The 16,095-nt window shown below is 40.7% G+C and overlaps 1 protein-coding gene across 5 annotated transcripts in view; it reads left to right on the forward strand.

The window, feature by feature from the left end:
- Window positions 1–16,095, forward strand: part of LOC138818163 (synphilin-1-like) — a 131,868-nt gene that overhangs the window by 95,890 nt on the left and 19,883 nt on the right. For all 5 annotated transcript variants that reach the window (XM_070009101.1, XM_070009098.1, XM_070009100.1 and 2 more), the window contains exons 5-7: window positions 172–351; window positions 6,709–6,822; window positions 15,720–15,845. In XM_070009101.1, coding sequence (XP_069865202.1) covers window positions 172–351; window positions 6,709–6,822; window positions 15,720–15,845 — 420 coding nt within the window. The remainder of the gene's footprint in view (window positions 1–171; window positions 352–6,708; window positions 6,823–15,719; window positions 15,846–16,095) is intronic.

The following is a 16,095-nucleotide window of genomic DNA, read 5'->3' on the forward strand; positions in this document are numbered from 1 at the left end:
TGTTCTAAAGCGTATTACAACAGAGAATTATATCAGGGGACACTGGTGTTCTACGTCTGCATACTGCCACCGAAGTTTCTGTAAACTCATTTCTCCCTTCCAGATCCAAGACCCGCCTGGGTCTTGTTTTCCTTGATTGATGTAAGTGTTCTGATCTTCCTCTCTGTCCAGCCACACCTCGCTGCAGACAATCTAGACAAAATTCACGATGACAGTGGCAACAACCTGCTCCACATCGCCGCGTCGCAGGGCCACGCGGAGTGCCTGCAGCACCTCACCTCTCTGATGGGGGAAGATTGCCTCAGCGAACGCAACGCGGACGAGTTGACGCCGGCAGGCCTGGCCATCAAGGTAACGGCTGGGACCCTGGCCTTCCGGTGTTTCCGTTGGGGGAGTTTTGTTGTTGTTGCTTAAGAGCTATGGTGAGCTCAATGTTGGAAGGGAGAGAGGAGGGCGATGGATCAAGCAAACTGCAAGTGAACTTTCTAAGAGGAATGGAAGAGAGTGGTCATTTTAGGCACGAACCACTTTGACCTCAGAGTGGTTCTTTGAGACTGCATTCATTCCAGTTTCCTGGCCAGCAAAGAGAAAGGAAAGTCATGTATTTCATTGCTGAGAACTGTTGTCATTCGTGGCAGCTGCAGTGAGATTCTTACACACACTTGGATCTACAGAGTTTGTCATTTTTTCCTAACGAGCATGATAGGGACAGGTGAAGGGATGGTGTGTTTGAAGGGATGATAGCACCCAGAAGGATTCCAGCTCATAAAGTAGGCTTTTAGTGGATCAGATCTGAAGGTTAAATATCCTCAGTATCAAGACTTGGGTAGACTATGAATCTGGATTTTGCATTCAGCTCTTGTAAAGCACAAGATGCTAGCTGTCAACCACACACAGCACACACACACACGCACACACACACGCACACACACACACACACTCACACTCACACAATGCCAACTTGGACAGAGTTAAAAGTTAGAAAGCAAGGTGTAAGGAAACAGACTTTTACAGCACTGCAGTGAAAGACAGCACATCCCTAGAGGATAGCAAGCTAAAATTATTTGTAAGATCTTTAGCAAATAAATGTGGAATTCAGTTATATTCACTGAAAGGCCAGAGTGAAGGTCAGGGAAAGATACTACAACTTGCATTTCATATGTATTTTGCTTTATGTAATAACTGTGCCTTCTAAAAATTGCATAATCATATTTTAATAAGTGGAATTATATTGCTACTAGAATATGGAAGGGAATTTCCTAGCTAAAAAGACCTACTTGTGAACTCATTAAAGAACATGCTAGCCAGATGAGGTATGTATACCTGTAATCTCAGGACTTGGTAGATGGAGGCAGGAAGTTTGAGAGTTCAAGGCCGATTTGGGCTACATAGGAAGTTTCAGCCCTACTCTGGGCTACATATAAGGTTCTGTCTCAACAGAAAACTTTAATAATCAGTATCTGTCTTGCTCCTAATATATCTTCTAAACAAACCTAAGTTTTTGAAACTTTATTTTGCTTACCAGTCAGTAAAGTTTTCCTATGTTTAGACTATGTTCTATTTGATTTGATTTTGTTTTAAAGTGTGACTTCAAACATAGCATAGAAAATCATTTTTTATTAAGCAAAAAACCTGAGCCTGACACTGGTAGCTCATCACAATAGCACTAGCTCCTCAGGAGATGGAGATCTGAAAGGTAGACGAGAGGTGTGGAGCACATGGTAGAGTGTCAGCCTTGAACAAAAGGGTCAAATGAGCAGGAGCACTAGTACACAGAAATATTAAACAGAAAGTGAGCAATCGGTGTGTGTGGTAGATGGCATCTTCTTGTGGCTGTTCTCCATGGCCTGTCAAATTAACAGCCCATCCTGCAGCAGCCATGGTGGAGAAGAGAAAAAAACACAATGTGAGCGATGTGTACTGACTCTACCAGCAGCTGTGTTAGGTGCTGACCCTGTGAATAAGAGACAGTACCTACCTATTCTTTTCTTTCTTTTTTTGCCAGGCCTGGGCCTGGGTGCTGCCCTGAGCTTCATTTGTTCAAGACTGGTGCTCTACCACTTGAGCCACAGCTCCATTTCCTGGCTTTTTTTTGATAATTTATTGGAGAAAAGTCTTCTAGACTTTTCTACCTGAGCTGGCTTTGCTTTGTGATCCTCAGATCTCAGCTTCCTGAATAGCTGGGATTACAGGCATGAGCTACAGGCTCCCAGTCTAAAAGATAGAACCTGTCCTTAAAGACCTGAGAGTCCCGTGAAAAGGGAAGTTTTGTTACTTATCAGAGTTCCAGTGCCAGATGGAAAGCTCAGGGTCTTGTCCTGTGACAACATCCTGTAGGGCCATGGGGGTTGGGTTAGATATGGTTATCAGTGAGCATCTAACGATGACAAAAAGTCTTACCATGCCAGTGAATGTTGACATTAGCCATGATGTTTTGCTGTTCATAAAATACAGTCCTCATTTTCCTGATTTGTGGTCCATTATTGAATATTCCCCAACTATATAATTGGATGAAAACACATTTTTTTCTTATCCTTTCTGCCAGTACTGAGGCTTGAACTCAGGGCCTAAGTGCTGTCCTTAGCTTTTTCACTCAAGGGTGTCACTGACACTGAGCCACAGCTCTATTTCCAGCTTTTTGCTCATTTGTTGAAAATAAGAACCTCGTAGACTTTTCTGCTTGGGCTGGCTTTGAACCCAGATCTTCAGATCTCAGCCTCCTGAGTAGCTAGGATTACAAGCTTGGCCACTGGTGCCCAGCATTTGTTTCTTAATTTATAAAGTGTAGTGATTGCTTGAATGGATTAAAAAAATCTCTGAATAGGAATGTACATAAGAAACAGTGATCATTAAGCCAAACCCCCATAGAAACTCCTTTTGCTGTTTGCATGTATGACATGTCAGTCATTCTCAAGGTTCTGTGGTTAGCATGACACTGACCTCGTAAAGCAGTCGCAAAACGTAAACACCATTTTTTGTTTTAATTTATTTGAATGCAAAGCACTTGTCAAACTCATAAAACACAAGAACTCTAGGCAATGATTTGAGAGGTCGCAATCTTCTTCTGTTCTGATATCGAATCTAGAATTTGAAAAAGCAGTATAAGCCCAAATATTTCAGACCAAGTCCTACCCCTTTCTCAGTGTGTCCTGATGCATTTCCTGCCTCAGTGTGTTTGCTGCACTTGGCTAGGTCTTGGTGAGGTCGATAAGACCTTCGGAAGTCAAGTTAGAACTTCATCTGGCGCACCGGCAACAGCTGATAGTGCTGCACTTTGTTAAACAGTTCTGAGAGCCTTGCTGTTGTTAAGGACAAACGTGTGGCTCAAACAGGCAGAAAATTTGGAAAGTTATGCCTTGGATGACATGAAGCAGAGTCAGAGATAAAGTATCAAACACAGATACGACCTCAGAAAATGGGTTGAAGGGTCATGCCATCAAGCATGAGTATCCCCCCTTAACTCCTCCCCAGAGTAAATTGTGCCGTTTAGATGAGACATTATTAAGTGCTTTCTAGGGAAAGCAGCTAATTGCTTCGCCATTCAGGACAGTCTCAGGCTCCTTTTGGAAACAGCAAAGCCAATGGAAAGGAAGAGGTCGAAAGCTGTCTGCTATCTAACATGGAAGTAGCTGAAGAAATTATTTTCAGACCTAGAGAGATAGGGGGAAAGTTAACCTTAGTTCTTTTTTCATATCTCACTCAGTCATTCTGATTAAACCCAGAGGCAGTGTGTTAGTCAGGTGATAGGATGACTTCAGACACCAAAGCCTACTGACATTTCTTGTTAACATATACGTGAGTGAGCCTTGGCCCAAGACTGGCAAGTTCAAGATGCTTCTTTGTTGGTATTTCTATTTATGGCAAGGGAAACTGGTTTCAGACTCAGAGTAGTGAGATATTTTCTGTGACCTTTTAAGCAGCACCCAACTCACCAGACCTTAGCATTCTTCTAAGAGCATTCCACTCTGCAGAAGCAAAGTACATCTTGTCAAGGGTACAAGAAACATTCCTCAGGATACATTACATAAAATAATCTCAATAAATAAACAAGATTGAAATACAAAGCTGTGTCTTTTGATTATAATAGAAGACTAATAGATATCAGTAATCATTATTAATCAATAGTCATGCAACATGGCCTCTTAATACAAACAATAAGTGTGATAAACATATGATAGATGAGACTGCTGTTTGCATAATACAGTAAACTCTTTGTGTTTTGGTTTTGGGGGAGCACCGGTCCTGGGACTTGAACTTAGGGCCTGGGCGCTGTCCCTGAGCTTCTTTTGCTCGAGGTTACCATTCTACCATTTGAGCCACAGATCCACTTTTGGTTTTTTTTTTTTTTTTTGGTGGAGTTTATTGGAGATAAGAGTCTCTCAGGATTGTCTGCTCTGACTGGCTTTGAACTGCAATCCTCAGATCTCAGCCTTCTGAATATCTAGGGTTACAGGCATGAACCACCAGCACCAGCCAAAACTCTTCCTTATAAAAAGAAAATGTGGGATATTCAAAAGTGTGCATAATTAACACATACTAATTAATATGTCAGAACCAGTCACAAAGGCTAGAGAATATATCTGGAGACAAAGGAAAATGGAAACATAGCGTATTAATACTTACAGGCGTAGCTAAAGCCCTGCAGAGAAGGAGATTCTCCTCAGGAAACTGGAAAAGGAAGAACTAATTCCAGAGCAGGCAGATAACAGGAAATAACAAACCTTACAATGGAAATAAATGAGAGTAGAAAAATATCAAAATATCAGCAAAATTGGGGGGGTGGAAAGATAATGAGGAGACCTCTTTAATTGAATTGGTCTAATGGTGGGGAGAAAAAGAATGAAGAAGGTGGAAGAAGAAGACAGGAGGAAAGAGAGAGAGAGAGAGAGAGAGAGAGAGAGAGAGAGAGAGAGAGAGAGAGAGAGAGAGAGAGAGAGAGAGAGAGAAGGGGGTAAGTGGAAAAGGAGTGGTTACTGGAGCCTGAGCTGTGGGGGCTGAGCAGAAAGGATTGGCCAACTATTGATCTTTGTGTAGTGAAGGGATTCAACTGCTCAGTGACAACACCATAGAGGAGGTCAGAGCTAGCCCAGACATGAAAGTCCATGAGCCTCTTAGCTCCAATTAATCACAGAAAAAGCCAGAAATGGTGCTGTGGCTCAAGTGGTAGAGCACTAGTCTTGAGTACAGAGGAGCTCAGGGACTGTGCCCAGGCCCAGAGTTCAAGCCCCAGGTCTGAAAAAAAAAAAAGTTGTGGGTGTTTTAACTTTTTGTATCAAGAGTATCATTATCAATGACAGTTCTTTCAGAAGAATATTTTCCCTGTACAATTTTTTTAATATTTTTTAATATTTTATAGATTAATATTTTATAGATTAAGACATCAAGCTTGATGAAAAAAATATTTCAAGTATGAATTTGTTAATTTTTCATTAACAAATAGGAAACCATTGTATTTGGGGGTCGGATAAACCGTTGCTCTGTCACATAAACTTGAATCACAGATAACTGATCAGTTAACCCCACTGGTTGTCTTGGACATGAGTGCACATGGAAAGTTTGACAGCTTCTTATAAACCCAGATATACACATACCAGATAGCCCAGAAATTCCAGTTGTGGGGTTTTATCCAAAAGAAATGAAAACGTAAATTCACAAAGAATTTATAAAAACTGTATTCATAATAATATCCCCCAAATAAAAACAACCCAAATGCCTATCAGCAGGTTATTATCAGTAGGATAAATAAATTGTGGAAAAGTGATATAAGAAAGTGCTTCTCAGCGATAAAAAGGGTATAAGCCACTGATCCAAGCAATAGCTTGGCTGAATCTCTGTAGCGTCATGTTTCTTCTACACAAAAGAGCATATCTCATCTATAGTAGCAGAAATCTTCACAGTGGCTACCTGGGGCAAGGTGAGAAGGATGAAACTTTTGGGAGTGATAAAAAAAAGTAGTCTCTATCTTAATTAGGGGTCTAGTTGCAAGAGTGTGACTTACAAACGATTCAGTAGACAGTATGCAAATAATACCTTTATTTATTTATTTCTACAGTCTAGGGATAGAATCCACCAGGATTCTATCTAAAGTGCCAGGAGGGCACTTTAACATCAGGCTACCTCCTGCCACAATAGAGTGATTTTTTTTAAATAGCTGATTTAAAGTATTTAAAAATTTTAAAAGGCTGGGTGCCAGTGACTCACACCTGTAATCCTAGCCACTCCACCACCTAGGAGGTAGAGACTGAAAGGATTGTGGTTCAAGTCCAGTCCAAACAACCTCATTTCAACAGGGGAAAAAAAAGAGTGTGCATGTTATAGTCAAAAGTGTAAATAAAATAGGATTGCAGTCCAGGCTTAGCTAGGCACAAAGTAAGACCTTATCTCAAATATAGCCAGAACCAAAAAGGCTCAACAGGGGTCAGATGGTAGAGGGTCTGCCTAGTAAGCCCAACGCTCTGAGTTCAAATCCCAGTGCTGCAAACATTAAAACTGTAAAACTGTACTTCAATAAAAATTCTGCAATTGATTTTGAGCCAAAACCACAGGTCCTGACTATTACAGGGACTTTGTTTAGATGGTAAATAAACAAGATATAAAAGCCAAAATTCCTATAACTTTCCTTGGTAAAAATTTTAATCTTAAGATATTGTTTCAAATCTAAATTTTACATTGGATTTCTTGCTCTTTTCTTCTTTTTCTAAAATCTAGAATGGTCAGTTGGAGTGTGTACGCTGGATGGTGAGTGAAACAGAAGCCATCGCAGAATTAAGTTGTTCTAAGGATTTCCCAAGCCTCATTCATTATGCGGGTTGCTACGGCCAGGTATGGAAGTTTTAAGTACCTTCCTTTTGTGGGCTATACAATCTTATTTCATTTTTTATGATCTGTTAACCAAGACAGAGACATAAGAAACTATCAAAAACATATCCAGTGGCTCGTGCATGCATTCCTAGCTGCTCAGGCCTGGAGAACCATGGTTCAAAGCCAGTGTGAGCAGAAAAGTCTTCAAGATTTTTATTTCCAAATGACTAGCACAAAGCTAAAGTAGAGGTATGGCTTAACAGGTTAAGTGGGGTTGGTGAGAAGCAAGCTGAGAAAAGATAGACAGACAGATAGATGATAGATAGATAGATAGATAGATAGATAGATAGATAGATAGATAGATAGATAGATAGATAGAGCTGTCTCCAAAGATACATAAGCAATGATATTTTTTGTAGCATTTTCTTAATGAAGAAGACTTTTAAATCCAAATATTGTAAGATAGAATAGTGAATAAACAAGGAAGCTATATCCATATGGTAGAAATTTATGAAAAGTGCTCATTACATAAAATCAATTAAGATATGATACAAAATTATCCCTGAAACTTGAAATCAGCTTTTAATTTTAGAGAGATGGAAAATAAATAGGGGTTAGAAGCACAGTTCAGACATGAAACACCTGCTTAGTAATAACAAGGCCCTGGGTTCAAACCCCAAAACTGAAAGAAAAAAAAATTAGAAAGCTTGATAGAGAAAATTCCACTGCAGCATGCTCAGAATTGTTTTCACTTATGGTAGAATTACAACTGGCTTTTCCTCCTGTATTCTCCAAGGTTTGTGTAATAGTTTTAACATTTATCTAGAGTAAAAAAGGACATATTTATCAAACCCAAAGTAAAAGGAAAATCTTCATAAAACATGACTCAAAAAAGTCTTGCTGGAGGGAAGATGGGCATGCATTCTGACTAGATGACTTACATAGTTAGTTTCCACTAGAAAAACCCAGCATTATTCATTAATGCACACACATCTCACTCCATTATATTTTCACCTCCTCCTTTTGACAATAATGTATGCTTTCTAAACACTAGAGCAACCAAAGCGCATTCAGTCTGAAAAAGCAATAAAGTCAGCACAGCATCAAAAGAGATCTGATCATAGTTGTTTGTGACACAAAAATTATTTCTCCTACCTATGACAGTGCCCTCTTTGGCTTCAAAAACTTTCCCAGTGGCCCTAAGTTATGTTTGAGGAAGAGAACATACTGTACTTTCTCAAGAGTGGCAGTCTCACATTCAAAGAACAGAGGCTGAAAAATTACCATTGCTAGCTGGGTACTGGTGGCTCATGCCTGTAGTCCCAGGTACTTAGGAGGTGAGATCTGAGGATCACAGTTTGAAGCCAATCAAAGCAGAAAAGTCTATTAGATTCTTATCTCAAATTTACCACCAAAAAGCTAGAAGTGGAACTTTGGCTCAAGTGGGTAGAGCTCTGGCCTTGAACACTAACGCTCAGCACCCAGGCCCTGAATTCAAGCCTCAAGACCAGCACAAAAATAAATAAATGAATTACCACTATTTCTTTAGTGGGAGTTATGCTACATGATTACTTTGTACCAAAGTAACTTCATTTTATATACTTAAAACTCTCTCTCTATATATGTATATATGTATGTATATATACATATATATACACACAAGATTTATTTTATTATATGAAGTTTATATCTGTTTTATTTATATTACATATAATGTATATAACTACATATATGCACACAAGCTATAAACTCCATACCGTGGAGTTATATATATATATACATATATATATGTGTGTGTGTGTGTGTGTATATATATATGTGTATATATATATATATATATATATATATATATATATATATAAACCTGATTTCAAAACAATCCCTAGTCTGAAGGGACTGAAGAAAGAATATTCAATTACTTACATGTGGCTTTGTGTCCAGGAAGAGTAAAGGCTAGCTCAAAGCTCAGGTCCTCTGACATCACAGTCAGGTTCTGTTTTGCCCCCAGTGATACAGATGATTTGTGCTCACTGTTACAGTGGTAGCAGTGATCAAGCTGAGGGTGTGTGTGTGTGTGTGTGTGTGTATGTTTTCACACACTCACCAATATTGGGGCACGAGCTTAAGGCCCAGACATATAATCCCTTAGGTTTTTCACTCAAAGCTGGTGCTCTACCACTTGAGCCACAGCTCTGCTTCCAGCTTTTTGGTGGTTAATTGGAGATAAGAGTTTCATGGACTTTCCTGCCTGGTCTGGCTTCGAATTGTGATCCTCAGATCTCAGCCTCCTGAGTAACTAGGATTATAGGCGTGAGCCTCACCCTGCAGACTTCAATTTTTTACAGTTGTATCTAGCAATAAATACCTTGTGAAACTCAGAGCTCTTCATATCACATGTGGAAGTGAACAACTACCCAACATATAAAATGAAGGAGAATGAAGAACATGTAAAATTTGTCCCTGCACTATTTCACTCTTTTCTTCAAGTAGTGTACTTTCTAACCCCATCTGCAATGTCCAAAACCAAACAATAGTTCATCAGCATACTGGCAGAGGGGAGAACAGAAATTTCAGTTCAGATCATCACAAGAATTTGATGACTGCCAATCTATGTAAATCATTTTCAGAATCATAGGAATAATGGGTTAACATCACTGATGGTTGCTTATTTCAACCCTAACAAAGACTTTCAGGAATCAATGGAAAGGCTACCCATACCTGTCACCATGATGGCCAGGGGAAAGTCGGAAAGGACTGCAGACCTGTCCAGAGACCCTAAGTAAATAACAGGCTTTCCACAGTCTTTGTCACTTGTATACCCCAGTTTCTTTATTCAAATCACACAGCAGGTTTCTTGTTACTTTTCAGCTGTTTGGCTAGAACAGAAGAAAGCACTCCTTGCGGGACTGGCTGGGTGACAAGGTGGTTTTCTTGGGTGAGCTAAGGGAAAGCGACCTCCTTGAAGAACTATGTCAAACATTTTGTTTCACGCATCTACTCCCCATCCCAAGGTTGTTATTTCAACCCAGTCAGCACTTGTATGACCTGAAATACAGTTCTCAGGAGCAGTGCAGCAGCACTGTTGGGGGAGCATTCCTAACCCGGTGGGAGATGGAGGAGGAAGCCCTTTAGATCTGGGAGTTCTTGTCCAGCCACTTACATAACAGGTGCCCTGCAGAGGCACGGGACTTGGAGACCTCGCAAAGCTAATATTTGCACAAGGATGATGCTGTCGAGAGGTTTTGTGATGGATTTGGCACATGCACATTGTTCTACATGCAGCATGCACTGGAGTGTGCTCTGATTTTGACCTCTGCAAAGGATACTATGAGGACAATTCATCTCAGCTCATTTTAGTCATCCTTTACCCCTCCTGTCGTTTCTTAAAGTTTGAACTCCGTTTGATTCGCAATTTGTGTCTCTTTTCTTATAAATTTTACCTTTCGAGTCCAGCACAGTGGCCGTTAGCTTCAGAGGCCTCCCAGACTGATGGACACGTTTTGGGGGGGTGACAGGCAATGATTTCCTTCATCTTGACACTTGAAGTCTCAGAGCGTGCAATTATGTCACTGACTGATTGCACCTCTCAGAACTAGCCACAGGGAGCTAGAAGGCAATCTTAGGGATACACAAAGAAGGAGCTGGGGTGTCCTAGAAGGAATATTGTTGGCACTGCAATGGAGACCAGTAGCTGCTGATTCAAAGCCACTGCTGTGTTCTGAGGCTCCAGTCACACCCCCCTCTTCCCTCCCGCCCCACAGAGTTCCCTCTCCCCACCTGGGCATTGAACCACCTTGATCTGCTTTGGTCCAAGGGCCTTGGTAACATTGGTAACATACAGCATCAAACCTTTTCTTTATCCATTCACATGACTTGAGGTGAAGACATTCATCTACAAACACAAACCCCGGCACGATGCTGAGCTGACCGACAGTACCTTTGCCTGCCCTGGCTATTCTCCATCTTCGAAAAGGCATTAAAAAAAACAAGTTTCAGCAATTCCTGGCAATGGTTCTGAGAAGTGGCAGGCATGCCGAGAGGGATTTTTGAACACACTGCTAAAGTTCTGTGATTTACTCTGAAAACAATGAATCCCTCCTGGACTTTCCTGTTTGGTTGACTTTAGTGTTTCATTGTCATGAAGCAGAAAGAACTAGATGATCTGAAAGGGCTCTGATTGCAGATGAAAGACGAAGAGAAAACCCTTTTATATATTGTTTGTGATATATTCCAGACCGGCCTCGAACTCACAATCCACCTGCTTCAGCAGTACATCACTAATTTTAACTGAAAAACCTTTAGTTAACATGAGTATCACTCTACTTTCCAAAATACTAATCTTACTTTTTCCTTTTCTCTCCTGTTTCTGAGTGGGTGCCGGTATGGTACTAAAAGCTTGAATTCAGGGCCTGGACACTATCCCTTAGCATTTTTGCTCCAGGCTGGCACTCTGCCACTTAAGTCACAGCTCCTCTTTGGGCTTTTTGGTGGTTAATCACAGGAAAGAATCTCACAGACTTTCTTGCCCAAGATGGCTCTGAACTGTGTTCTTAGATCTCAGCTTCATCAATAGCTAGGATTACAGATGTGCATCACAAGTGTCCAGCTTCCCAAGTACCAAGAAGCACCACGGACACGAAGTTCACCCCCAAGACTGACAAGCAGTTAATGATGATTTCTGCACAAAGAGTGTGTCCCATAGAGATAGCCATTTGGGAACCAGTGGTTGAGTGTGTTCATCTTGGGAGGAAGCGGGGGACAGGAAACAGATGCATGAAGAACATGGGGCCCTAACTCAGGCTGCCTGGGACTCAACCGTGTCCCTACCAAGTACCATCTTGGTGGCACAGGTGCGTTCATTTAAAAAGAGGAGGGGAAAGAAGGTCTCTGACCATCCTTCCTCACCAGGATTTTCAGAGGACTGTGTCAGAAAAAAAAGACACATTGCCCAGCCCAATTCAGGCACTGGACAAATGTTGCTGTTAGGATTATTGAATGTCTTTCAATATGTTGTTTTTATTGCTATTGGTATTATTTATTTACTTATTTCACCATGAGTAAACCATATGAGAAACTTGCCAAAGAATTATTTAGATCTCAACCTGTTTAATCAGTCCTTCCATGAATTTTTTTCTCCACATCTTACCATCTCTGGATACTACATTCATCATACAATAAGTGACATTATGAATTTATTGCTGACTTTTTTCACATTTTAACATCTCAAAAACCGCAGTGAACCTTAAAATTGATGGCATAATAGACTTGATGATCTATGACTTCAAACAAAGCAGACTCCTTCAGGAGTTACAATTATACCACAGACTCTGGAGAGCTTATTGATACCAGCAATAACTGTGACATACTTTTCAATTAATTTTTTATTAGACTTTGTACAGCAAGTCTCATAAATTGCATGTATTAATGTCCCCTTTAAACAACTTGCATTGCTTTGGGAACACATAAAACACAACATTAGACAAGTTATCATGGAAGTAGAGCTGTGCCAGGAGTAGTGCACCAAAGCTCAGCGAAAGTGCTCAGGCCCCAACTTCAATCCCCAGGACCGGCACATGCATAAAACAAGCTACCATATGTTCAGAAAATCTCCAGGAAAAGAAATTGGTACATGAAGGAAGCTCTTAGTAGACACAAGTGAATGGATGGTGGGCAGATGAAATTCAAATTGGAGAGGTTATTCTATGACGCAGAGATACATCATGTGATTATGTCAGTTGTTCTCTGAAAGCAGTACTTGTGGGGAAATGCAGTAAACATGAGCGAGAAAGAGAAAGAGAGACAGAGAAACAAACAGAAAATCAGAGAGAAGGACAGACAGAATGCAAGAAAGAGCTAACAGCTCCAGAGCAGGTACCCACCATTGCATAACTATCTAATATATATAGAATAGATGTCTAATACATGCATGTGTTGGTAAGGGCCTTCTTAGTTGAAGAAAGTGGTGGTGTGTTTTGACCTCCTTATGAGGTGTTTGAAGTAATAAGTCACTGTTTTAATTGTAATATTCTGCATGTCCACAGGTATGTTCTCTAGAAACAGAATAGAATTTCTCTGAAAGTGAGGCTAAGAATGTTTTTAGAGATACCAGCCATCTTCATGCCCACCCCAGAAATCCTGTGTGGGTTTTTAGAAGGTCTGGTGTATAGTTAGACAATCCCTTTTGTTAATACTTCGCTGCACAGTATAATAGGGGAGATACTTGTAATTTCCATATATCTCAGTGGACAAGACAATTGTATATCTTCTTATAAAAGAACTGAATTTGAGGAACTGGTGAATACTTGTTTTTGCTTAATGATCAAACTGTGAGTCTTTTTTAACGTAATTCTTGCATATGGAATTGGTAATGTCTACTGGAATTGTTGCTCACCATTTTTAAACAGCAATGAAAAAAAGAAGTTATTCTCGTAATACAGACTCATCCTGGCACGGAGAGTCTCACGAGCTGGAGCAACGCTTTCTTGACTCACCAGGATCCCACGTGTCTTGTACCCTCAGATTTCCAGCCCAGATGAAGGTGTCAGACTTTCCTCCTCAAACTCGTAGTCTGATGAAATGTGGCATTACATTGCCTACAACCCCATTACTAAAATTCAGCACATTATGATTTGGGGTGTGCAATGCACATCTCTCCCGTAACAATGAGGTCTGAAAACACATGAAAATTGGCATGGTCAGAAAGTATAGCTACAACATTTCCTCTCAGCTTTACTTGATAAAGAAGCTAGTAGAAATTAGAACAATTTCTAATTAAATGTAATTTTTTTAAAAACAGGAGAGTAGTAGAAACACCAGCATACAGTTTCCAGGGTGGAATGTGACGTTTAAAAAAAGCAATTGTCCTTAAGGTTTCCAGTTTATAAGGTAAAGCTGTTGAAGTTGAATGATGCTGTCGAAACGCTGCCAGTGCGAACTTGTGAGTTAATATCATGGAACAAACTGAGTCAACTCAAGTTTGGAAATAACTCCTTGAGGACTGGTGTGTATGTTGAGAACTTCTGCCCTTACTCGCAGAGACGCAGCAGCCGGCTCTCTGGTACTGTCCATGTCTTAGCCATCAGCTACAAACCAATTGGTTATGTCTTTTATCCTGAGACACTGCTACTCCTTGAATTTTGTTAAGAATTAAAACTATATAGCATAATCATCTGTTCCCAAATAAAAAAGAGGAATGCAGAATGTTTCCCTTGCTTAGTCTGAAAAGTTGAGGATATATGGTTTTATCTCAAGCCCAGGAAAACATTACCTGCTCTGGTCCCAATAACAAACCTGGTCTAGATTTCCCAGATTTTGCCTCCGACAGAGACTAACAGAGCAGGTCAGAGTCTCCACACCAGGCTCCAGGCTTTACTGCCCCTCCTTCTCTGGGGATACGCAGGGCCTTCCCTTTCTCCAGGGGCTGTGTCCTTAGCAGCTGGCAGTCTGCTTTGCCAGGTGCATTCCTGGGATGTGGGCGGCATTGATTACATTGTTGTTGTTTTTTCTCTTCTTGCTCTTTAGGGGTCTGATTTCTTGCTTACTCATTTGGAAAAAGTGTGGTGCAAATATCTCCCTCCCCTGCCCCCATGTCTCAGATACCTTCAGAAACCGTGCCCTGCTCCCTTGCATAGTAAGGGGTGAACTGTTAAAAGACTTGGTTATTCTTTAGCCAACATTCCTTTAACAGATTAGTTGGCATGTTCTGAAGATGAAGGCAAATTTAATCCAGAAAAGCATAAAAGTTCATGACCAGTCTGAGAAAATAACTTAGGGGGAAAAAAATCCTTTGAAAGAAAGAAGTTCAGGGCTGTTTCAAACACAGGATCATCTTTTTAAATGTCACATTCCACCCTCTAAACTTCATGCTGTTGTTTTTACCACTCTCTGGATTTTTGTAAAATTATATTTAATTCTTCTATTTTAAAACAATGAAATCCCATCCCCCTGCTTTTTACAAAGGCCAAACATAACATGAAAATACCACAGAATGCTCAGTGGGCAAAAGGCAAACAGATTGTGATGAGACACTGACTTAGCTGTAGAAAGGTTTGTGTTCAGAGTCACTGGGAAGCAGAAAACAACTTTACCTTTAAAACATTGCCAACATTTGGTCAGAGAAAAACAAAAGGTCTCAGGTTTCCATGAGATCCCTTATACTTAACAACTTAAGGAACTGCTTCTTTTTGTTAAGTCTGAACGGGGCGCGGGTATGTGGGGCATAGTTTAAGATTTAAAAATAGAAGCTAGGTTATCTCGATATTCCAAGGTTTTCAAGGTTACAGACAGTTTCTCACAATAATAAAAAAACGCTGTCTTGAGAGAGTCCTGTAATCAAAAGACCTGGTGTCTGTTCCCAGCCTGGGAGCTACTTAGCTGTGTATTGAAAGCACTCAGACTTTCTGCAGTCTGGTCTCCCGTTAAATAAGGAATCGAACAAGAACATTTTCAAGGTAGTTTCCTGCTGTTAAAAGGCTCATGCCTATAATCCTAACTACGCTCAGGAGTCTCAGGTCTAAGGGATGGAGGTTTGAAGCCGCTTGAGCAGATAAATCCAAGAGACTTCTTATCCCCAATTAGCCAGCAAAAGGCCAGACTTGGAGATTTGGTTCAAGTGGGAGAGTACTAGACTTGAGTGGAAAAAGCTAAGCAAGAGCATCATGCCAAATTCAAGTTGCAGTACCAGCCTTAATGCACTGGCATGCACTCATGCACACACACACACACACACACACACACACACACACACGCGCAATATCCTCCATTAAGGATTTTTTTTCAGTGCATCCTGGGAATTTCCTTCTGTCATAGTAAGCTTACTTGTAGATATTCTTCACAAGTTACAGTACTGTCTTTCCTTGGTTTTACATTTGATTTCTGTGCCGAGTATTCTGCTAATTCCAATGTTTTTGTGTTTACAGGAGAAGATTCTTCTGTGGCTTCTTCAGTTCATGCAAGAGCAAGGCATCTCACTGGACGAAGTGGACCAGGACGGGAACAGCGCGGTTCACGTGGCCTCCCAGCACGGCTACCTCGGGTGCATACAGGTATGGGCCCGCTGCTGTGCACGCAGAAAGCAATCACACACACGTGCAAACTGCATTCCCCGGGAGAATGTGCGCATTGAATTGGCTTTAGTATTACAACAAGCAATGAAGAATTGTAATGGTATCTTTATGTTTCAAAAACTCCACAAAATGTAAGCATATACAGCCCTAACAGTATCTCCTGGATGTCAGAAGGTGTTGAAAGAGATTTGTTCTAGAGGTTGGATGCATGGCTCAGTTGGCAGAGCGC

This window comes from Dipodomys merriami, unplaced genomic scaffold (genome assembly GCF_024711535.1).
Source record: "Dipodomys merriami isolate MVZ:Mamm:240054 unplaced genomic scaffold, mDipMer1.0.p SCAF_72, whole genome shotgun sequence".
NCBI classification, from domain to species: Eukaryota; Metazoa; Chordata; class Mammalia; order Rodentia; family Heteromyidae; genus Dipodomys; species Dipodomys merriami.